Source organism: Magnolia sinica, chromosome 19 (assembly GCF_029962835.1).
Source record: "Magnolia sinica isolate HGM2019 chromosome 19, MsV1, whole genome shotgun sequence".
NCBI lineage: Eukaryota > Viridiplantae > Streptophyta > Magnoliopsida > Magnoliales > Magnoliaceae > Magnolia > Magnolia sinica.
In genome coordinates this window covers 20,754,746-20,779,867 of record NC_080591.1, presented here as the reverse complement: position 1 = coordinate 20,779,867, position 25,122 = coordinate 20,754,746, and the positions used below count along the sequence as shown (strand labels likewise).

Here is a 25,122-nt window from a genome sequence, read left to right as displayed (position 1 = left end):
CCCAACACTTGGTCAAGCCCATTTCCACCGGTTATGTTGACAAGAATTGAGATCATGCAATCAACCATGCAACCGACCAAACGGGAGCTGATTAGTTGTTACCCGTGTGGGGCCCATCTTGATGTATTTGTTGTATATCCACACCACCCATCTATTTTTTCATCTCATTATAGTATGTGATCCCAAATATTAAGAAGATCCAAATCTCAGGTCTACCACACCACTAGAAATAATGATGAATAACCATTAAAAAACTTTTTGTGGGCCATAAAATTTTGATCAAGATGATATTTATACGTTCCCTTCATCCAGGTCTTCTTGACATTATCAACAGGTCGGATGGAAAATAAACATTACGAAAACTTACCATGGCCCTATGGAATTTTTAATGGTGAGGCACGCTATCAGCACTGTTTATTGTGTTGTGGCCACCTATAATTTGGATCTGCTTAATTTTTGGTAAACATCCTAAAATTGGATGAAGAAAAGGATGGACGGCTTGGATATACAAAAAAGCATCAAGCTAGGCCCGGGTAACACCTTATCCGCCCCCAACTGAACCCCAATAGGCCCTATTTTAACCGGGTCCGAAACGGATGATCCGAATCCGACCTGATTTGTAAAAATGCCCGACGGGCCCGTTAAATCCGGGGCAGGTCAGGGGTATATGCGGGTCCAGATACCCGTTTGGGGCCCCACATGAAAAGACCATTTTACCCTTTCAGCTTGGAAGAAATCTGCAAAACCCTGCGATGCAGCCTACAACTGCAGCAGAAGTCACACCGTCTACTCTATCTCTCAGAGAAATAAGGTAAGCCTCCTCCCTTTTTTATTCTTGCTAAAACCCTGGAAACTTTTACAAACCAGCCCAAAAGATCATGCTCTCATTCAAGAAAACCCCTCTCCGCCCCCTTTTTTTGGCCATTTACACCCCCAAATCCCACTACGTTGATGTGAAGATGAAGTGGAAAAAGGACCCTTTCTACGATTCAATCCAACCCATCCAAAAATCCAATCATCTCAAATCAATCATTTCCATCAAAAACGACATCCAAACACACCCCAATTCCTGCATTCCAATTTCAGCCATTTCCAAACTGAAATTCCAGTTTGATGCCCCCACCAAAGTTTGCAAGTTCATCAGGCAATACCCATCTTTTTTTGAGGAATTTAGAGGTGAGCCCAATAATCTTCCATGGTTCAGATTGACCCACGAGGCCATCGATCTCGATAGAGAAGAGTGGGCCGTGTACCGCGATCGGCGGCCGGAATTAGCTGCCCGGCTTAGGAGGCTGATACTCATGTCAAAGGAGAAGAAGCTCCCGTTGAGCGTGATTCGAGGGATGGGATGGTATTTGGGATTGCCCAATGATTTCATACAAAACCCAGATGGGGATTTTGAATTCGTAGAGATGGGAGATGGGGTTCAAGGATTGAGGGCTGTCAATAGCGGGGAAGATGTTATTTCTGTTGTTCAGAGGAATGCTGTGGCGAGAATGGGATGTTTGGCGGGACCCAATTCACCAATTGCATTCCCGTTGTTTCCATCCAAAGGCCTGCGGTTGAAGCGGAAGATTGAGGTGTGGCTGGATGAGTTCCAGAAGCTGCCATATGTATCCCCTTATGAGGATTCTTCCCACTTGCGGGCAGATACCGATGTTTCAGAGAAGCGGGCTGTGGGCATTCTCCATGAGCTACTCAGCTTGTTCGTTGATCACGCTGCGGAGAGGCGGAAATTGATCTGCCTCCGCAAGCATCTGCGGCTGCCGCAGAAGTTCTCAGAGGTGTTTGTGCGGCATCCTCACATTTTCTACCTTTCGTTGAAGAACAAGACCTGTACTGTGATTCTAAAAGAAGCTTATAGCAAGGATTCAGCAATCGAGAAGCATCCAATCTTGGAGGTGAGGAAGAAGTACATTGAATTGATGGACAAATCAAAGACCATCTTGAGAGACCGGCGGAGCCGGAAACCAGCTGCTGAAATTGAGGATTTGGATTCGGATGGAGAGATGGATTCTGAAGGTGTGGAGGATTTTCACCGAATCAATTTGTAGTGAGGAGGGGAATTGCAGGGTCCCTGATTTGTAAATGGTTGTAGGAGAAACAGGAATATTCAAGGGATGGAAATAGATAAAATGCCGGATCAGACGATGGTTTTATTCAGGCCAGCATGATGTACTGGTGGGGCTCACGTCCGTTGATCAGGACCATTTATGTGTAGGGAGATGGAGGTGGATGTGGACCATCTTTTATCTGCAGAGTGGGATTCATTTGAACTATCTCTTTGCTTATCTGGGATTTATGGGTCACCCAAAATCACGTATCTCAAAGTATCGGGCAAATGGCCGAGTGGGCGTCCGACGGTATATGCAAGATTTTGTGGAGGATGCGCACCCTTCGCCTCTGATATTGGGTGATTTAGAGAGAGACCAAATCCTAATATAGATGGCATTCATAGGAGTTTCAGTCTCTGATGTGCAATGGAGTTGAAAAGCAATAATTGAAACCTGCTAGGTGGGAACAAAGGACTCTGAATTAATCTTTCTTTTTAAGTTGTTGAATCTTTGTTTGATTGATTCATGTGTGTTATTCAGAATCCTCATGCTCATGGAATTGAAAAGATTTTCATGGATGGATGTTGTTAGAAATGAAAAGGGAGAGATTATTTCGGCTTTTCTCAGGTCCATGAGTAATGTAATGCATATAATGTAAAGAAAATGGACGTCGGAAATTATGGAAAGGAAGGACTCTCTAAGAACCAATCGTTCTTTCAAGTTGTTGAATCTGTCTGATTGATCAATGCGGGTTATGCAGAATCAGGAGTTCTTTCAAGTTGCGGGTTATTCAGAATCAGAAGTTCTTTCAAGTTGCGGGTTGTTCAGAATCAGAAGGATTTTCAGGGATGGATGGGGTTGTAAGAAAGGAGAAGGAACAGACTCTGTTGGCTTTCTTGGGACGAGGAGTAATGTAATGCATGTAATGCAAAGAAAAACAAACATCAGAAACTATGGAAAAGGACTCCAAAGAATCACTCTTTTCTTTTATGTTGTTGAATCCGTCTGATTGATCAATGTGGGTTATTCAGAATCACCATTACTTGAGGAATCAGTGAAGATTTTCATGGATGGATGGAGTTGTAAGAAATGAGAAGGGACAGATTATGTCAGCTTTCAGAGATCGGCAGGTGATGTGCAATGCACGTAATACAAAGAAAACGAACATCGGAGCTCTTAATGAGGATCTTAGGATTTTTATTTTTTTCCTTCTTTGGTGTCATCAATCATGGAAGTAGACGCACAAAGCGTCATGTAAAGCAACTGATCCTTACATTATCCATTACAGATCAAAATATAGCCAGCGGTAATATAATGAAAATCAAGGGATTCTTCTCCCCCTCGTAAGCTACCTTTCATTTTGAATGAGTTGAGTTTGTTCCTTTGTTCAATTCAGCCAGTGGGAGTTTTCCGATCTAATCGGCGGCCCAAAACCCGGATAAAGGAGGGCTGCATCAGGTTAGCAGCTCGTGTTGGAATATTTAAGAAAAATGTCCACTGTCCGAATTCATATTAATTACAGGTTAGAATGGTTAAATAAACATGGATTTTAGACAACGAACTTGGACAGCTTGATTTAGTGGCTTGCCTACCCCGATTTGCCACATCTTACTGATAGCTTCCTCTATCTTATTTTCTGGTGTGTTTTAACTGACTGACTTCTCTATCTTGTTAAACTCTCATCCTAACTCCATAACAACCATCCTTTTTATACTGGCGAAGTAATCACCGACAGCCAATACATTTTTATTTCCACCATCTCCAACAAAACTACCACTATCTCCAACAAAAATATTGCGCCTTTTCAAGGGCAAAATGAATTTTTTTTTTTAAATCTGGGTTGTAAGTCAAGTTACCCTACAACTGCTTGTAGGTGGTCAGTTCCACCCTTTTTACGCCCTCTGGGGATATTAAGCACAACCCCATTTATTCCCATAATTCTTCTAACATACAAGTAACTACAATTCCTATAACCTCACTTGGACCTGGCTCCTTTTATTGCATGCACCAGCTCAACTCCACCTATTAATGTGTTGCTACCCAAACTACTGTTGAACATCTCTTCCTCCCATGTGTTGTATTGGGGCTGATAAGCTGTCATGCATCAATACACAAATTGGCGAGTCCACTGATTGGATGGCTAAGATTGTTGGTCCATTGGCCGTACAATACAACTAGTGACGGGTCACCAAATGAATGATCAAAATCCGAATCAACGAAAGATGGCCTACTTGTAAAGAATGCTGGCACAGGTTTATTAAAATAATAATAATAATTAATAACTGCAAGTTGGACTGAGAATTATATGCTTCCTCATTTGATATGTTCAATCAATCTAATATTCATCAACGGCCCCAAAACCATAAGACTTGGACACGTCCAATAGGACTCGACTCGGATTTGGTACCCCCAATCAATCCTAGTCCAAAAATCATGCCCAAAATCCAAGTAATGAATTTCTTGAAAGTTCTTGATCATTGTGACAATCATAAATTGCAAAGTGTATAAAAAAACTCCCAAGTCAGCCATACAAAACATTTGTTGCGAATTATACAAAGATCTTCCTCAGCCAGTCATTACAAAGTGACCTAGTTGTACTAAAAATTCAGAGTCATGTGTCAGTAGAACAAGCTTCAAGCTTAGGCAGTAGGCTCCTCCAAGCATCCGCAATGTCGTTTGCAAGCTTTGCCTGCCCCTTGGCAAATTCGTGGAAAGCCAGACCCATATCTGATGTCTTCTGGTCTTGGAACCGCACAATCTCTTCATTCATCAATCTAACAATCGTCTCAAATCTCCGCGTGGCCTCCTCACTCTCTGCCTTCAACTGCATCAGACTCGAAGTCGAGATTCATGTGTGAGACGAGAGGAAGAAATTTATACATCGGCGGTTATAGGGGAATTTACATTAATCGCTTACCTCTTTATATTCGTACTCTGCTTCTCCTGCCTTATCAGAGCGCATGAGCATTAGCTTGTCACTGTAAAAACCAACAGAAACAATGACTTTCTTGTCTCATTGCTGATCAACCCAAGTAAAAATAAAAATAAAAAATAAAAATAAAAAGAAGAAAGAAAAAAAGGACACCAAACTAGGACGTTGCTGCCCCCTATTCAACCAATCAAAGTGAGCATTTATGCCCCTTACACCAAGGTATTCCATAACAGTAATGGTGACCGTAATGGCTACCACCCTTACCCTTACGATACAGTTGTAAAGGACGTTATGCCCTTGTAACGGTCATTACACTTTTTTTATTTTAATTGAAAAAAAACCCAAAACAAAACTGTATCGGACCCCTAATGAATCATTATGGCCTTTGCAAAGGGCTTAATGGCTGTTATAGGTAATTTTTTACATAAGGGCCATTATGGCCGTTATAACCCCGTAATGTGTAAAGGTTGTCACCATGACCTTTACGTAATGGCTTTTACGGCCGTTATGACACACCATGCCTTACACGCTCATGGTATCAGCATTTTTCCTTCTAAAGGCGTGTTTGGATTGAATAAAAATCTTGGAAAAGTAAAGAAAGCAAAATGTATTCCTTTAATGTAACATTTCCTTTATTTGAGAAACATAAAGCCTTTGTTTGAGAAACATAAAAGGACAGAAATAGATTTACTTTCCTCAAAAAGTAAGTAATACCATCTCTTTAAAAAGTTAAATGGTGAAAAAAAGGTTTCCCTATGGTGTAATGTTTTACGTGGCAGAACCTGTGGGAAAAGAGGCTTTCCTTTCAAAATTGCACGCAAAACACTGGAAAATGGAAAGGAAAAGCATTTTTCAACAGAGTTTCTATAGCAAAACAAACATGTAGGGTTCCCTTTCTTTTGCGTTGATCTCAGCTTTTCAATGGCTTATGTCAGTGGTTGTTTTCTTTTCCTTACTTTTTACCTCCAATCCGAACAAACCCTAAATGAAATGGCATGCTTCTAGGTATAAGGCTCCCCAAGCTGATCGGTACCGTACAAAGAATCAGCAGCAGCCACTTTCTGACTTTTGAAATTCTCCAATGGACTCATGAAACAAGGGTGTGTTTGGATGCAGTATCAAATTGAATTGCAATTGTTCATCTAATGAAGTGGAAAGAACAGGAAAATAATTCCCTTTGTGTTCATAGTGAGGGTCTGAGCCCCAAACTACTAATTACATTATTCTCAAGTTGAACTTGAAAGAGATGTAACTACAGTTGAGGGCTACTTCCTAGTTATGAAAACAAGGGGATGCAGTCATCATTTATCAGTTGCTCTTGATCAAAATAACAGTTCACAATTCAATTCATTCCTGCATGTAAGCTAACATTCTTTTGGGATATAAAAATGTGATGTGAATGATTCATGGTTGGTAACAAAACTAGCGTCAATTGAAAAGGAGACATGTTGGATGTATCTTAATCATACAGGTTAATCTCCTTCAGCCTGGTGGTTTCTGCCAACTCACATTGCTGCCGGAAAGCATTGGCTCTATCTGCCATAGTGACCTGTTTAGAAACACAGAAACGACAGAGCTTTTAACTCTTATGCCATTCAAGCAAATATTTGATGTTCACAGTTTCATGCTTTTTGTGTCAAGATTAGAATTCCAAGACATGTTATATGATATGATATTCAGATATAATAGCCGAAGTGGTACATTTCCAAGCTAATCACTAGTGAGATAAAACAGTTGACCCCATGTTTATCGCACCCACGACTTGGGGCAGAATTAAATTCATGTATGCTCGCATTTTGGGCCTCTCCAGATGCATAGCAGCATGCATAAGCATCCATTCCATGGTAATATCTAGCAAATATCAATTTTGCAGACACCCAAACGGCGACTAAGCAGTTTTAACCATAGTTCTAAAACTCAGTGACTCGACTACTCAAAACTCGACCAGAAATCAAGCTGAGTCACAATGAAACTCCTGAGTTTGACTTGTTCAGACTCCAGTTTGATTCATCGAATCAAGATGCTTTTAAATAAAAACAAAATGTAACGAGATTCAAACTCACAACCTCAATCAAGTTAGTAAACAAATCTACCAACTGACCAAAAGCTGTCTTTCTGTTTTAGATTGCACTTATTTATATTCATACTATTTTGAGTAAGTGTAATTATATTCCTGGTTTAATTATTAAATATCGAGTCGAGTTGAATAGAGTCTTCGAGTCAACCCGACTCGACTGGATATCAAGTCAAGTCGAGTTTTCGACTTTTTTAACTATGGTTTTAACCAGATAACAATGATATTTCAAATGAAATGCAGATATCTTTCCATGGGAGGTCAGTTGACGTAATCAAATCAGCTGTCTAATCTTTCGATCAGCTTTATTTCTTTTCTAAGTGTCCAAAAGCAGTATTGTCCAGGTTGGAAAAATTAAGGCTGGATTTCTTATAGCAGGGGTCAGAAGAAAAGCACAAGTTTCATCTAGTAACTGGGAAGAGGTGTGCAAGCGTTCACAGAGGAGCGGATCTTCGGAAGCCAAAGCAATGAACATGGTTCTATTAGGGAAATAGAACTGAAGATCTGGGGCAGAAAAGGGAAATCCATGCAGAGAGGTGATTGAAAAGAAGTATGGGGTTCAAATACGGTGGTGGTGGACAAGGGAGACATCCTTGTAAAGGGCGTCATCGGTGTGGAAATTGATAGTGATTTTGAGGAGCCAGTTTATGGAGAATGTACGCTTTTCCTTGGGAGATGATAAGAACATTCATTTTTGGGAGATGCCAGGTTGGGTGACAAGGCATTGATTGAAGTTTTTCTAAAGGTTAGCAAGAATCTCATCAAAGGCAAACATATCGGTGGCTCATTGCTTTTCGTTTATAGGTGAAGAAGTGATTTGGGCTCCACCATGTCGTAGGAATTTGTCGGACATAGAGGCGGATGATTTGGTTAGTCTCTTGTTGCTATTACATAGAGTGAATCCTTCGCGAGGAGCGAAGGATGAGATGGCGTGGGTTAAAGGTAAATCTGGGCACTTCTCAATGAAGGCTTGGTAAAGGCTTTGAGTAGGTCTTCCATGGGCAGCCAATGCAGCTCCACTGCTTCGGTTTGGCATTATGGCAGTCCTCTGGCGTTGGCATGACATGGGAATAAAGAAGGTGCTTACAGTGGACAACCTTCACAAGAGAGGAATCTTCTCCCGAATGTTTGTGTGATGTGCTTTTGTACTGCCGAGTCGATAGATCATCTCTTTCTCCATTGCCCTTTTGCGATAGATATTTTAGAACAGACCTTTTCATCCATTTGGAATGGAATGGGTATCACCAAGTTCAAATGAGAGTTTTCTTTTACAGTGGCATGGAGTTGGCTTGGGTAAGATTCACAAGGCATTATGGAGAATGGCATCAGTGGCCAGACAGCAGTTTGTATGGGGAGAAAGAAATAATCACTGCTTTAGGAAAGAAATAATCACTGCCTTAGGAATCGGAGTGAGAAAATTCCAGAAGTTTTCAATAGGGAAAAATCAAATGTAATGGAATGGCAATAGCTTCAAATGTATTAGCTGTAAATTTTATGCTTCCTTTCTCTTGGTCCACTCTGTAATTTTTTGAGTCCTCGGCCTTTTGGTGAATGAAATTATCGCCTTTCAGAAAAAATGTCAAATGAAAGATAAGAGTCAAACTCGCCTTTATCGACTGCACTGCACGCACATAGTCCTTCAAAGGTTCTTCAAAATTCATTAACAGGTTGTGGGCCTGCATCGACAGTAAAGGCACAACTGAGACATCAACTTAAAACATGTTTTTCTAGAAAGTAGAACGGTGCAGCATATAGAGTGAACACTGCAAGGAGTACCTCATTCTGAAGCTTCATTGACAAGGCTTCTGACTTTGTTCCGAGATCAGAAAATGCCTTCCCTAGAGATTTTCCTTCACAAGCACCAAGGAGCTTGACTGCCTTTCCGAAGTCCGATAGAGATTGACCCAACTCTGTAAGAAAATGGTTGAGAAAAATAAGGGAACTGATTGAAAAAGGAGTGAGTGCAGTGCTCAGATGCCCCTATCCAATAGATGGAGCCTATAGTTCGATGATCCAGACAGCTGATTTGATGGAGCCCGTGGTTTAGTGATCCAGACAGTTGATCTGATGGACCCCACTGTGTCTGGGAGATACCCAGAAAATCTTCCATAGTGAAAATCTGAGCAATCCAATCTTTGCCTTTTTTTGGAACCATTGCCGAACTTCTTTTCTTAATAATCAATTTGTTTCCACTGGTCAAAGAATTAGGTTTCTCCAATCTGGGATGTTTTCTGAGCATTCGCACTGATCAACTTGGTGAACAATCAAGATCTTTGGACATGGGCCCACCATGTACAGTCTAGATGCATCAAGGGCCATATAATTCCAGTTGAGAAAATTGAAATGAATTTCTTATCACCTCGGTGCCTCTTTACAAGACGAAAAGCTTGCTTCTGTGCCTCTGCCAAGTGCTCTTCAAGCTCAAATATGTAGTGTTTTAGTTTCTCGTATTCGGGAGTGGACTCTTCCACTGGTTTCTCCTTTCCAAGGACAACGTCACTTACCTTTGATTGCACATCCTGTGAAACATCCATGCAAATACTACCCAAGTCACAGATCGCTACATACAGTCTTGGGTTGAAGCAGGCAATTCTTCTTAATCAGAGCAACCATAAGATCTTCAGCAGAAGGGTTGTATGATATCCCTGGGCCTTAAATCTATGAAAATGGTGACCCATTACTGTAATCCAGACCATTGATGTCCAGGGCTCTGCTGCGGAAACACCATGTCCCAAAAAGCTTCCCAGATTGTGGGGTCCTAGCCATCCAGCCCCCAGTCTATTTTCTGAAAAATATGGGCCACTGCTGCTTTCTTTAATCATCAATTTAAAAGCCACTGATCAAAGAATCAGGATCCTTGAATCTAGGAGATTTCTGGGGCATGGTTGGGCAATGGTGGACCTCCATATCAACCATGAGCCTCACATGAAAAAACTCAAGCCCAAGTATGTTTGGAATATCTGGAGTATAAGGATCACCTAATTCCTCTGTTCATAAAACAATTTGGGAAGCATGCTCTAAATAAATTAATTAAAGAAAAAACCATTAAATAAAGTTAGTTCCTCTGGAAACACAGAGACATCTGCAGTTTCAAAAGCAAAAAAGCAATCAATGAGACAGGAACCCGGTGAGTAACATTTATATCATGGGAAAAAGCCATTCCTCAATATCCCCAACATCCAATGAAAATGGGCAACAACTATCAATGCTTCATATTTAAAGTGAGCCCAAATGAGCTGTAAGGATCATCTGATGGGTGAGATTTAGCAGTATCTGTATCACCCATCCACCATGGCGCCCCACTACATGAATGATTTCACTAACCAAAAGGTAGGCCCTGCATGACTCTGTTGGACCAAGCAAATGCTCTATAGAAGATGTATATTTCATCCTTAGAAAATTCTGTGTTCATCTCTTTGAAATCTCAAACAAAATCTACCTTGAAAATTTGCATAAAATCAGCTGGCTTCTTCTTGAAAATACCAGTTTCCTGGGATCTCGATCTATCCATGGTCTACAAGAATTATCATAACACCAATATCAAATCAACAAATCCAATAATAGCAAGAGTTCATCATTAAGTTCAGAATGTGAAGAATTAAGGATCTTTTAAGGTAATATCATGATAACCCAGAGGTAACTTGCACTTTTAAACTCTCACATAGACATTAAGATAACAAGATATCAAATAAAATGTCCACAGAGGAATCCGTGCAATGTTAACATAAGAGGAGAATTTTCTCCGTGTGGAAGCATGAATCAGAGTTTATTTATTGAAACCACACTCCTTTGCACAATCTTAACGAGTAAAAATCACCCTATAGAATTTCATAAAATTAACCCAAAAGCCATATGGATCACTTCAGGACAAGGAATGATTTCACTAACAGTTTGATAATTACTACAAATAACTTACAGCATAAACAAATGCAGTAAATAATGTCATTATATAGAGTGCAGAATCAATGCAAATATGGCAAATACTATGATTTTCTTTCTTCTTTCTATAAGATTTAGTCCAGGTGGGCCTCATCCTACAATTGCCAAAGTCCGAGTCTACATGTCACTTTGGTGGGGCCTGCACGTGTGCATTTAGCATGCAGAAGTCTAATAAGCGGTTAGGATCTTTGAACAGGATTTAATACCTATTTTGTGGGATCTTAACATTTAAGATTTTAGATTTTGTGGTGCAGTCAAGGCTTAAAGGGCGCCAGTACTAGTTGTCAAGTTGCTTATTTAAAATTTAAATTTAAAAAAAAAAAAAAAAAAAAAAAAAAAAGAGGTAGACTAGATTTTAAGGAGGTAATTTAGAAATGTAAGTCTTGTTTTATGTCTCTTAGATGAGGATCTTTAGTAGGGATCAAGGTATCCCGTATCGGTATCGGTTGGCGTAACAGTGCCCTCCGATACCGATACAGATACGGGGGTGTAACGGTGATACGGGGGCGTAACGGCGCAAAAAATTTTTTTTGCCAAAAAAATATGAAAAAATATGGATTAAATCTGAAATATTCTAAGCATTCCAAATATGCATTCATTTATAAATTGGAACATGTTTATGGTGGTGTAACGGTCCACTCTTTGGTGAGAAGTTGTATTGGACTGTCTAATGAATTTATGAACCAGATAACCTGAATTTGACTACAAAATTCATATATTTAATTTTCTAAATATCTAATATATATATTCAACAATTTGATATCATTTCTCCCAATAGTTTTTTTTAAAAATGAAATTAAATTTAGGTAGATGTCATTGCCAATTTGGAGCTGACTTGGAGGACCAATACATGCCCCAAATCAACCTCAAATTCATGCAATTTATTGGCATTATCCCACTTATGAATTGGTGGACATTTATTGGATAGTGAATCATGAAAAAAATCAAAAGGCCCTATTTTAAAAAATAAGCATCCACAAATTAACAATTAAAACTATTCAAACAATTTGATTTTGGCATTGTGAGTTAGCAATTATAGTCCATAATTTAATTGGTAAATTTTAAGTTAATACATGTCTCGTGTACAATTTTTTAAGGGCCCGAATTAGGCGGGACTTGGATTGTGAAGTGTAGCACACGAGTGTCAAAGTTTTTTGGGCCCCACCTGTGATGAATGTGTTATATCCACACCGTCCATCCATTTTGCCAAATAATTTTAGGGCATGAGCCCAAAAATGAGGCAGATCCAAAGCTCAGGTGGACCGCACCATAAGAAATAACAATAATTAAACGTCCACCATTAAAAAAAATTTGGGGGCTACAAAAGTTTCAGATCAAGCTGACATGTGTGTTTTCCCTTCATCCACATTAGTGTGACCCAATTAACAGGTTAGATGGAAAATAAACATTACAGTGGACCCTAAGAAAATTTTAATGGTGAGCATTCTATAACCACTGTTTCCTATGTTGTGGTCCACCTGAGATTTGGATCTTACTAATTTTTTGGATCATGACCTAAAATGATGTGGCAAAATGGATGGACGGCATGGATAAAATACATACATCATGGTGGGGCCCATGTGGCACGTGTACCTTTTATTAACCCGTCCGATAAAACCGTGCTGTGTACGCAGTCCATTCATTTGACGTCAGCAAGTCCTGTGGGTTTGATCATGAGATGTGTTATATCTAAACCGTCCATTCATTTGACGAGCTCGTATTAAGGTTTGACACGAAAAATAATACAGATCTAATTATCAAGTGGACCACACTGCAAAAAGCGGTGTGGGATTGAACGTCTACCATTGAAACCCTTTTTGGGGTCACGGAAGTTTTGGATCAATATGTAAAAAAATTTCCCTCTTCATTTAGGTATTTTTGACCTTATGAACAGATTGGATGTAAAATAAACGTTATGGTGGGCCCTACAAATTGTTTAACGGTGAAAATCATTATCTCCGCAACTATTTATGGTGTGGTCCAGATGATCTTTGGATATGATTCATTTGTTGGTTAATGTTCTAAAATGAACTCTAAAAATAGATGAACGGTGTAGATATAATAAACACATCACTATGGGGCCCATGTAACTTTGATTTCCTTTAAACCATTCGTACAACTCGGAGCTCGAGGAGCGTCAGTTCTCGTCTTCGCACGACACGTACCTACGGTAGCGATATAGCTGGTGTGTGGTACACCAGCCAATCCGCTTCCATTCTTTTCCCGACCGAGACCGAGAGAGAGAGAGAAATGAGAGGGAAAAAAATGAGAGGGAAAGAAAGGGAAATGGAGAGAGAAGAAGAAAACGAGAGGGAAAGAAAGAGAAAACGAGAGAGAAGGGGAAAATAAGAGCTGCAGCCGCAGCCCGAGAAGAAGAAGGAGAAAACGAGAGGGGGGGGCCGCAGCTGCAGCCCGAGAAGAAGAAGAAGGAGGAGGAGGAGAAAACGAGAGGCGGGGCCATAGCCACAGCCCGAGAAGAAGAAGAAGAAAAAGAAGAAGAAGAAGGAAAGAAAAGAAAAGAAAAAAAAAAGGTATCTGTTTTCTTTTTTTTCTTTTTTTTTTTCCCCTATTTCCTTTAGGCCCGTAACAGTCGTTACGGGTCCGTAACGGCCGTTATGGCCTGTAACGGCCGTTACGGTCACAAAATCGGGGGGGTGCCCGTTTCGACCCCGTATCGCGTAACAGACCCCACCGTTACCATTACGTATTGGCCGTTACGGCCGATACCTAACCAATATGGGGCACCCTGGTAGGGATCTGTATTTGCAATAATAGTTATTGAATCCTTGTGGGAAAATGGGATAGAGTTACATATCTACCCTCAATTGGTACTCCATAATTCTTCAGCATCATCGTCGTCATCTAATCCTTATCCCACCTAATTGGGGTCGGCTGCACAAATCCCATTCTACCATTCCACTCCATCAAGGTCCACATCCTCAGTTAAACCATAGGTCATTAAATCTTTTATTACTGTTTCCACCACATCCTTTTGGGCCTTCGCCTTGCCCTTTTAGAGCCTCCAATTTGAACCAACTCACTCCTAACCGTCTAAGTCTACTTTCCCTTATTTTATTATCCATTAGTGTTACACCTAAGTTCCCTTTAATGCATTCATTTCTAATTATATCATTCCTCATCTTGCCATTCATCCATCTCAACATCCTCATTTCAGTTGCACATCTATGAACATGTTGTTACTTGACTGCCCAACATTCTGCCCCATAAAGCATGGCTGGTCTTATAGTTATCCTACAAAATCTTCCCCTTTAGTTTGATTTGTATGCGGTGATCACACAAAACTCCAGAGAGACATCTCCATTTCATCCACCCATCTCAAAATTATATGAGTAACATCCTTCTCGCTCTCTCCGCTCTCATAAATTATCGACCAAGGATATAGAAAATGGTCATTTTTTGGGTAGTTCTTGGTTAGCAATCTTAACAAACTTCTCATTTCCACTCCTATTGTTACTAAAATTGCATTTCATATACTTTTCTTTACTCCATACTGATTTTAAAACCTTTAGACTATAAAGCATCCCTCCATAGTTCTATCTTTGCATTTACCGCCTCCCTCATCACGTCAGTCAATACTATGTCAGCTACAAATGACATACACCACAGGAACTCTTCTTGGGAATGCCATCTTAACTTGTCCACAACCAATGAAAAGGAGACAAGCTTGACGCCAACCCCTAGTGTATGACCATAGTAACCTGAAACTCACTTGTCTGTCCACTAGTGGTCCTCAAATTTCGGTGCAACCCGATTATCGAATAAATGAAATCTCATACTAGAATCGCAAAGAAATGGAGAAAAGTACACAAACAAGAATGTTTGAGTAGAGAGGGAGAAATAACTTTATTTATATTCAAACTACTTCTCTTACAAATACTTGAACAAATTCGCCAACTTAGAAAATGAGGAATCGTGCATGTTGGACCCTATGGTGAGCCTTGGGCTTACATTACATTTTGTTAACACTCCCTCGTGCATATCCTTAATCAAGTCAATATATCCTCTTGAGACTCCTATCTTTTCCAAGACAACATCTATCCATGTAGGAACCCTATCACTTGCCTTCTCTTAAGACCATTTGGAGTCCTTTCTCCTCTCCCTATATTTCTCCGTCAACTACCCAAGTAGGAAAATGGCCTTAGTGGTTGACCTTCCTAGCATAAATCCAAACTGTTTTTCTAATATATTCATTTCATGCCTTAATCTTTTGATCAATCAATCTCTCCCGAAGTTTCATAATACGAGTATATAACTTATAAGCTTAATCACACAATTGTTAGTGTAGCTCCACATCTCCTTTATTCTTATAAATAGGTACCAGGGCACCTTTCCTCCATTCGCCAGGCATTTTCTTCAATCTCACAATCTTGTTGAACAACTTCATCAACCAAAATAAACCAATCCATCTGATGCCCTTCCAAACCTCTACGAGCATCCCATCAAGTCCTACATGTCCTCTTTCTCAAAGCTTCTTTCATTTCAAATATCTTAATCCTGAAAAATATCTATTCTCTCTGGCTTAATTTGATTTTATGATTCTGTTTATTCTTACACTCTCAAAGTGGCTCTCATTTAATGAGTTAGAGAAATAGCTTCTCCACCTTCCATTGTTCTCGTCATCCTTAACCAATACCCTCAAGGCATCACTCTTAATGCATCTAACATGATTTAGGTCCCTAACCTTCTCTCTCATTCTTGCAAGTTTGAAGACATCTTTCTCGCCCGTTCTTGTCCCCAATCTATTGTACAAATCATTATATGCCTAAAGTTTAGCCTCACTACTTTCTTAGCATTCTTTTTAGCGTTTCTATGTTCTTCTAATTTTTTGTCATTTATAATCCCTTGCCACACCTCAAAACATGATTGTTAAATAGAGTTAAAATAGGAATGAAGAGAAGTTGATTGTGCTCTAAATCCCTTTTAAAAAACAGTGTACAATGAGGTGAAATACCACCATGAGTCAATAATTGTTTGCCATTTATTATTATTTACTAAAGCTTGGGGTGTATTGAAAGACTATACATGCATATGGATATATGATCGGAAGGCAACCTTAACCCACTTCTAACAGCATAATGCTTTTTTGCATAAGCAAGTTGCAAGTAAGACGTGTTTTCCTCTTTTCCTATCCATCCAATCTTTAGTCCACATGATTGGCTTTGTATATCAAACTGATAAACAAAATTCCCACTTTATTCCAATAATATGTGTTAGTTTCTTATCCCACATTTCTACCTGTCAGTTTCTATGTAATATGAAGAGAATTGGGTATTGACTTTGATTTTCAAATTATGAGGGATATCCCATCATGGATAATGATGAGGTATTAGATGATGCTTGACTAAATCTCTCAATGCCAGCTAGTGCGATACAAAGTCTGGAGGATTTTTTAGAGATTCTCTCAAAAGTTACAGAAGGGAGGCATAAATTCCAGTCTGTAGAATAGTGAGACACCTATAATCCTTTAATCAAACAGGGTAAGGGGAGGGGCTTAATTCACTGAAGTTAATGAACATGTCACTATTGATGAGGACATCCAAGCACCATTTAGAGTATACCAGAGGAGGAGGCTTTGGCCCTAGTTCCAGCATCTTTATGGGTGGATGATCATTATATGGGGTCCAAATCGAAAACGTAACGGTGTTGGAAGACCCCATATGCACATTTGTGCATCTTTGAAGGCCCCACACTGGGAAGAAGCATGTGGGCTACACATAGGAATTGATTTGACACATCTAGACCGTTGGATTCATTGGATTCACTTGTTGGACCGTTGAATCATGATCATGGGATCATCTTGATCGTGGACCATTGGACACGATGGAGTCATTCGATGGCTTAGTTTAGTTGTTTTGTTTATTTATTTTAGGAATTTTAGTTTATTTTATGTTTTAATTGAAATAAAGAGATATTTTGGACATTTCTTAGCACCAAGGGTGTTTTTGTAAAAACAACACCACAATAGACTATTAAGGCTTGGGCGTGTGAATGCCCTAAAGACACAATGCATTGAATAAAAAATTCTCTTTTGCTTGAGCAAAGAAAACCTCCTATAATTGGAGTGGTGTGTAGCCATGGAGTGATTCCATCCTATCTCTCTCTTATTCTCTTCTCTCAAGGTATTATCTTCAACCACCCCTCTCTCTCTCTCTCTCTCTCTCTCTCTTCCTTTACTTTCCTTTTGTTTCCCCTCAAAACCCATCCCCATCATCTCCCAAAACCCACCTAAACCTAAACCTACCCTAACCATACAACCGTACAGATCCGCACCCTTGACCGTATGACCATACATATGTGACCGTACAGTCATCCGTACGGCCAGCCCATTCCCCCTTTCTCTCCCTCTTTGATCCTTCTTCCTTTCCCTTAAATCCCATAACCCTAAGCATAAAACCCTAACCTAGAACCTAGATTCCCAAAACCCTAATTCCCAAATCATAGCTTACATAAACCCAAAACCCTAATCCAATTCCCAATTTCCTAGCTCCTAAATTAATCCTAACCTACCAAACCCTACTAGGACAAGTGATTCCCTATGAATTAAGATTAATCCCTATGCTAGATGAAAGCTCTACCTTTGATAGGTCCTAATTGATTAATATCTCCGAAGGTCTCATTGTGGGATTGTTGTTTGGTTTGAATTAACATTTGAATTCCTCGAATTTGTGGTAGATTAGTTTTATTTTGTGCTTTGAATTCTCAAGGTAATCCGTTATTTGAATTTATTGCTTCATCATGAGTTAGATCATCCATCCTGCATCAACTAGTTGGTAAATGGTTTTGGAGGTGTGGCCTTGCAAAAGATAGTTTAGGGCCAATGAAGAGCAGCAATATGAGAAGAAGAGAATGGAAGAAGATGTAAGAAGAGATAGAGAATACACACACACACACACACACACACACACACACACACACACAAAAACGCAAATCACATTGAAATTTGACCACTAGCCATTTTATCTTTTTACCATCAAAATTGATAGCCCCACTAATAGGAACATTATCTGCGTGGACTTGACCCAAACCCAACCCATGTGATTAACAGGTCGTGTGACCCAGACCCGACCCACTAAATTAACAGGTTAGCTATTTTTTTGTAACACATACAACCCACTAAATTAACAGGTTAGCTATTTTTTCTTCAAACCGACACAAACCTGACTTTTTCAAAATTTGGGCCTTTAGCATTTTCTTCTTTGTTTTGACAGCAAGCAATTTTTATACAAGGCAACGATACTTTAAAAATTAAGAAACTAACATAGTATCATCGACCCTTACATGGAATTCTAATGTTAATGCTTATGCTACTAGCAAGGTTTTAATTAAGTTGATCTAGATTTTCCCATAGATCTCACCTCCTACCCACACCTCCACCTTCTCTCTCTGCTCCAACCGAGCAATCTATATTGCCATTGCAGTAGAAGGCATTCGGCCACCGCAGCAACAGGTCCTTGTGGCCCCATGTACGAGTGAGATAATACATTTCACGTGCATCAGATAATCATCAGATTAACCCTATTTGCTCATTTATAGTTCCAGGCTCAGGCCAGACCCTATATAAACCTTACGGGTTGGGCTCGGGCTGGACTTTTTTTGACCCGTCACGGGCCCAGGCCGGGTTTGGCCTTTAGATTTAACAATGCGGGCCAGGCCTGGATAGAGCTTGGCCCAGTCCTAACCTGGCCCATTAACACCCCTAGTTGGGAGTGTAGATATAACTTATAAGTGATTTCATCAGCCTAATAAATAATCAGGAAACTCCTGACAGGATACCTGTGCTAAAACCAATATTCTTTGACAGAATAATACACAACACAAGAATATAATTAATGTCTGAAAGGGAAAAGTCAAGCTCTCAAGGTTCTCACTCCTATTGGGCATTTAAGTAGGTGATAATATAATAATAATAACCACCAACTATATGCAACGTTCTCTAGCAAGTCACAAGCCGCTCAAACAATGGACTGAAATAAAAGAGCATTATAGAAATATCTCAGTGAAGAGTATTGGCCCTAAGAAATTATATCTGCAAATCAAATGATATGTTCGATGAATCCTCACCATAATTAATCCACAAGCTTGATGGAATGTATGTAGTTGTCCTACTTCGCCTACTCAAATTAAAAATAGTCAATCCTCTTGGACTTTCCTTCATGACAAAAGTAGAGCTTATTCTTCCTAGATATAGATTTCAAGACAGTGGAGTATGGTATTCTTAGAACTCAATGAAATCTATGTTGGATTGTGATCATGGTAGTCAAGGTGTATATCAAGTGTGTGCACCATGTATGACTTGGCCTAAAAATGAGGCATTCAACTCATTAGATACGTCCCACTTTGGCAATTTAAAAATTGTAAATAAATAAATAAACTTGGCAAGTTTTCCTTCATGCTGTCTAACTGAAGAGTTGTCCGGCCTAATTTTTTTGGGCCCATCTTTCGATAATCCAGACCATTGGTCTATAGACTTTCGATTAATTCTGTATTGGTAGATCCCAAACCATTGGTCCTATGATAGTGGACCTATGGTTTCATAATCTAAGACCATCAATCTATTAAGTATGGTAGTGGAAGCAGAATCCCAGAAATTTTAATTCTACGTGAATGCAAATCCTACACCCACATCTCTACATGGGGGCACGAACATATCAGGGTGTGGATGGGTTAGGTCAACCCGATGGGTTATTGGACCCAACCCAAAAACTGGTGGATCTAGATCAAGGATTTAGACCTATGGGCAGGTCTGGGTCCAAATAGTTCGACCCGAAGTACTAAATGGGTGTCAAGTCTAGGTCCTATCAAAATTAAACAAACCTAAAAAAGAAACAAAGAAAAAATTGTCTCTAACATCATCCCTCAAACTCAAGGTGCTCTGATAGAGGAACTTGAGTTTGGAGAGGCACGTAAAACAAAGTGTGGATTTTACAGGAACTAGATCTGTTGAGAGAAATTGGGTGTGATCCTGAAAACTGTATCCTTTCGGCTGGAAAACAGAAGATCAAAATAGAATTTGATAGACATAGTTACAGGAACTACGATACCATAATCAGTATGATCAACAGAAGCATTTGATCGCATGCAAATACAAGATTCGAAATGGGAAGCAGATTGCGTACAGAGTAACTCAGTATGCTAAGCGTACTGAGTAAACCCTGTGGAGTCCCCTGTGATTTATGTATTTTATCCACCTCGACCATCCATTTTACCAAATACTTTTAGGGCTTGAGCCCAAAAATGAAGCATATCCAAAGCTCTAGTAGACCACAACATAGGAAACGGTGTGAATCGACTTCTACCGTTGAAAATTTCTTAGGGGCCACAAAAGTTTTGGATCAAACTAATATTTGTGTTTTCCCTTCATCCATGTCTGTTTGATCTTATGAACAGGTTGGATGACAAATAAACATCATTGTGGGCCCTAGCAAGGTTTCAATGGTGAAAATCATTATTCCCAGTGTTTCCTGTGGTGTGGTCCACTTGAGCTTTGGATATGGTTTAATTTTGGGCTCAATCCCTAAAATGAGATGAAAAAAACGGATGACGGCATGGATAAACCACATACATTCATGGTGGGCCCAACAGAATTTACGTAGTACGATAAAAGTGTACTAAGTAACTTGGTACGCAATCCAATTTCTTTGAAATGGGGGTTGGCATATAAGGGCCATGTCACATTACAAGGCGTCAGGTTTTTGGCAGTTTTTTTAGAGTGGAATCTCAAAGGCAAACAGGTGGGGAAGATTGGTGGCGGATCTTGGATTCGCTTTTGGGAGGATGTTTGGTGTGCGTGTGACCAAGTGAGGAGGATAGTTTCCTCAATAAAAAATTTCCCAGGTTACTGAGGCAATAAGATAGTAGGAATTGAATCGTAAACCTATATGTACCAGACTTTCAGCCAAAAAAAAAAAACTCAAGAAACTATAATAATCCATTGGCATGAAAGTAGAACAGAGAAAGAAGAGAGACCGAAGACCACATTACCCAAAGAATTCCATTATTTTATTCAATCATCATCATAATCAGTTTACATATGGACTAAAGGTCCCTTTTTATAGGCCTAAATGCAAGAAGAGTTGCATGAAATCTCACAATTCTAGTCTTTACTATTTTGGGGCCTAAAGCTTATACTAAATCTACAAATATTGCCATTTAATCTCCAAATCTGAAAGGGACATTAAACAACCAAATAAAGACTCTAAAAAGGGAAACAAACAACCAAATAAATACGAGTTTACAAAGGGAAATAAATCAACTCTAAATTATGACAGAAGTTCACTCTATCAATGGCCACACCTTCAGTTAGACCAGAGGTCATAAAGTCTTTTCTTACTACCTAACCCTTGCCCTTTTAGAGCCTTCAACTTGTACCAACTCACTCCTAACTGGCTCACACCTAACCAGCACAATTATTGGTCTCCATTGCATATGACCAAACCACCCTCAACTTATTAACTCTATGAGTAACATCCTTCCGAATCTCTTCACTCATGAATTATCGACCCAAGATATTGAAAGTGGTTATTTTGGAAACTTCTTGGCCAACGGTCTTAAACTAATTCCTCATTTCCACTCTTATTGTTACTAAAATTGCATTCCATATTCTCTGTTTTAGTCCAACTAATTTTAAATCCTTCAGATTCTAAAGCATCCCTCCATAAATCTAGCTTCACGTTTACACCCCCCCTCATCTTGTCAATTAAAACTCTGTCATCTACAAACAATATACACCATGGGATCTCTTCCTACAAATGCCTCGTTAAATTGTCCATAACCGATGCAAAAAGGTACTCGCTCAATGCCAACACTTGGTACAAGCCTAGAGTAATTGAGAACTCACTTGTCTCTCCACTAGTGGTCCTCATTTTTTTATATTATTTTATTTAATTTGAGAGATAACAATAATTTATTACAAAACTCACCGAAAGAAGAGAAAAAAACAACCCAATTCTACACCTCAAAAAGAGGGGAGATTAGAAGACCTTGCCGAAATTTCAAAGGATGCCTATTCCACTATAGAAATCTTAACTTTGCTAATGACCGCTCCCACAAAAGATCCCTTGTTATGAAAACAACGACTATTCCAATCTCCCCAGATAAACCAAAAAAATAGCCATAATAAAAAGCCTCCAAATTTCACTACCCCAGCGTTAAGCCCATAAGAGCTCCTCAACTGATTCCAGCATGACCCAATTGGCATGAAAGAGGACAAAGAAGTGCTCCCAAGCGCACCCTCAGAAATGTCCTTAATCAAGTCGATGTATACTCTTAAAACTCCTTTCTTTCCCAACACCCACCAAATTAGCTCTCTGGGACTCTATCATATGCTTTCTCTAAGTCGATAAAAACCATGTGGAGATCCTCCCTCCTCTCCCCATATTTTTCCATCAATTGTCGCATCATCATAATTATCACCTAAGCCTTATCCCAATTAATTGTGGTTAGCTGCATGAATCATGTTTCGCCATTCCACTCTATCAAGGGCTTAGCTAGACTGCTATAACATAGGTCAGCAAGTATTTTCTTCATCAATTGTCTAATTAGGAAAATAGCTTCAATGTTTGACCTCCCTGGCATGAAGCCATGCAGTGATATTTTAGTAATTTTCTGAAAACTCTACATTTTTCTAAAGATAAGAAATTTTATTTTTAAAAAAGGTAGGAAAAAGAATACAACACAATCAACCCAACAAAGAGCCTATATAGAACATCTGACCAAACAACAATCACACCCGAGAACAAGCCCCCTTACACAATTATGATGGGGACATCAAAGGACCTACTCAAGTGTACCAGAGACGAAAGTGACCACCACATCACCGCAGCTTTCTTTGTGGGTGGGAGACAAGTTCCAGATGGGGCCCACCTGGCCATTTTGACAACCCCACATGCATTGGACGTACATCGGGAAGACCCCACTTTCGGATGATGCATATGGGTTGCTTAGGAGACCGTTTTAGTCAGGTTTTTTATTTCGTGTCGATCCGACTATTGGATCTTGTCGATCAGGCCACCGGGTCACCAAATCTTCCAAATTTGGACCCCTTGGATGCTGATCTTGTTTCCTTTATATTTTTTGTTATTTTTAGGATTTATTTGACAGTTGAGATTGATAATAAGTGCTTTAGTTTCCTTATTTTGAATGATGGGCCATTTCAATTAAGTGAGTGGCATAATTGTAATTATTTTGAAATTTCATTATAAAAGCACGGAGGGAGGTGGACGTCCAACCCTGGTGGAGTTATTGAAAAGGAAAAAGAGAGACTTTTCTCTGTTTCCCCTTTCTTATCCATGTGCACACGCACGCACGTGCGTCCGTACGAGCAGCCACGTGTGGGCCCCCATTGGTGTTTTCCTTCTTTGATTTCCCTCCAAACCCCCCTAATTCATAGATCCTTTGAATCCTTAGAAACCCCATTCCTAAATCTCCATCCATGAATACAAAACCCTAATGAAAATCTGATTTTTTAGTGAAACTTTCCCCAAATCAGAATTTTGATTGCATCATCGTCTATCCACATGATTGTTACACTACCCACGCTACATTGGAAGTCCCTACTTCCAAGTGGGCCACTCTTGAATTATTTTATATTTTTGTGTATCGCGTATGTGATAACGTAGGACCTTTGTGTTATGAATCTGAATTTCCAAATCTATTATGTGGCTATGTTTGATTTCACATGTTGATTGCTAAAATTAATGTTTAAATTGATCTCTCATCTTGTGTCCTAGAGTAGTTTCCATCATCCTACATCAAATTATCTTCTTTTCTTTTCTTTTCTTTTTTTGAAAGGTAAGAAACTTTATTAAGAAAATGCAATTGAAACCATCAAACAGACTATACAGACCCGAAACAAAATACATGCCTAGCCTGAGGAATTAAAACGCCCAATCTCGAAACAAAATCAGAACCTTAGAAAACACAAATGCTAAGGAGACACTATGGTTTCTAAACACAATTATTTCCCTCCGCCCAAATCGCCCAGATAACCACCAAAATGATCGAGCGCCATTTCCTTTTGCCAAGCATGCCTCCAAGCTCCGGATGTTAAGAGCAGAATAAGTGATCAAGGGAAGCGGGCATGGTAAAGAGGAAGAAGATGGAAGAAATGGAAGAGTGAAAGAAGAGATTAACAAGGAGAGAGAGAGAGAGAGAGAGAGAGAGAGAGAGAGGTAGGTTTGGAGAAAAGTGTGTATCAAAGCTCCCAACCCCACACACGTTTTTATTGTAATACTTGAGTTACAATAAAGTGCTCTGCAAGAGCACCAAACACTATGTGAACATGCACACACAAAAGGACACATTAAAAACATATAAAAGTACATCTATAACTCTCTATACTCCCCCTCAAGTTTGAGCATAGATATTGATCATGCCCAACTTGTCAGAAATACGAAGAAGCGCATCCCTACTCAGAGATTTGGTAAGAACATCGACCAACCGGTCCCCGGAGCGAACGAAAGGAGTAGAAATTTCCTTTGTAGTAACTTTTTCCCGAATGAAATGACAGTCAACCTCAATGTGTTATGTGCGCTCATGGAACACCAGATTGCTAGAAATGTGAATGGTAGCTTGGCTGTCGCAATCCAAGTGAATGGGATTCAAAGGAGGATAACAAGTTCTTGTAAGAGGGTTTGAAACCAAATAAGTTCACATGTCGCATGAGCCATGACTCGATACTTAGCCTCGGCAAAAGATCGCGCGACGACGGATTGTTTCTTGGTCTTCCAAGTTACAAGGTTGCCACCTACGAACATATAGTACCTGGACGTAGAACGTCGATTATGTGTACTTCTAGTATAGTCGGCATCAGAATAACCAAACAAATGAAGATAGCCATATCGTTGAAAAAGTAAATGTTTGCTTGGGGAGGACTTGAGATATCGGAGGATACGATATAATGTGGTCAGATGTGTGATCTGAGGTGAATGCATGAATTGACTTACAACTCCCACAGCATATGAGATATCCGGCCGATAGTGAGATAGATTAGTCTACGAACCAAACGTCTATACATCCCAGGATTAGAGAGAAGCTCACCATCATGAGGACTAATTTTGTAAGTAGGATATATAGGCATGGTAGTAGGCTTACATTCTAGCGTC

General features: G+C 39.6%; 2 protein-coding genes across 2 annotated transcripts in view; one reads left to right on the top strand and one right to left on the bottom strand.

The window, feature by feature from the left end:
* The first annotated feature begins 826 nt into the window (after positions 1–826).
* On the top strand, positions 827–3,166 carry LOC131235084 (protein WHAT'S THIS FACTOR 9, mitochondrial). The gene is made up of 2 exons (XM_058232192.1): positions 827–2,866; positions 2,901–3,166. The coding sequence occupies exon 1, from the start codon at positions 879–881 to the stop codon at positions 2,052–2,054; it is 1,176 nt and encodes a 391-aa protein (XP_058088175.1). The 5' UTR covers positions 827–878; the 3' UTR covers positions 2,055–2,866; positions 2,901–3,166.
* A 1,319-nt stretch (positions 3,167–4,485) lies between these two features.
* LOC131235672 (sorting nexin 1) overlaps positions 4,486–25,122 on the bottom strand; it is a 54,110-nt gene continuing 33,473 nt past the window's right edge. The window contains exons 5-11 of the mRNA XM_058232953.1: positions 10,500–10,574; positions 9,420–9,579; positions 8,837–8,970; positions 8,668–8,736; positions 6,456–6,535; positions 4,972–5,032; positions 4,486–4,878 (exon numbers count right to left, since the gene is read on the bottom strand). Of these exons, the coding sequence (XP_058088936.1) occupies positions 4,666–4,878; positions 4,972–5,032; positions 6,456–6,535; positions 8,668–8,736; positions 8,837–8,970; positions 9,420–9,579; positions 10,500–10,574 (792 nt within the window). The 3' untranslated portion in view covers positions 4,486–4,665. The remainder of the gene's footprint in view (positions 4,879–4,971; positions 5,033–6,455; positions 6,536–8,667; positions 8,737–8,836; positions 8,971–9,419; positions 9,580–10,499; positions 10,575–25,122) is intronic.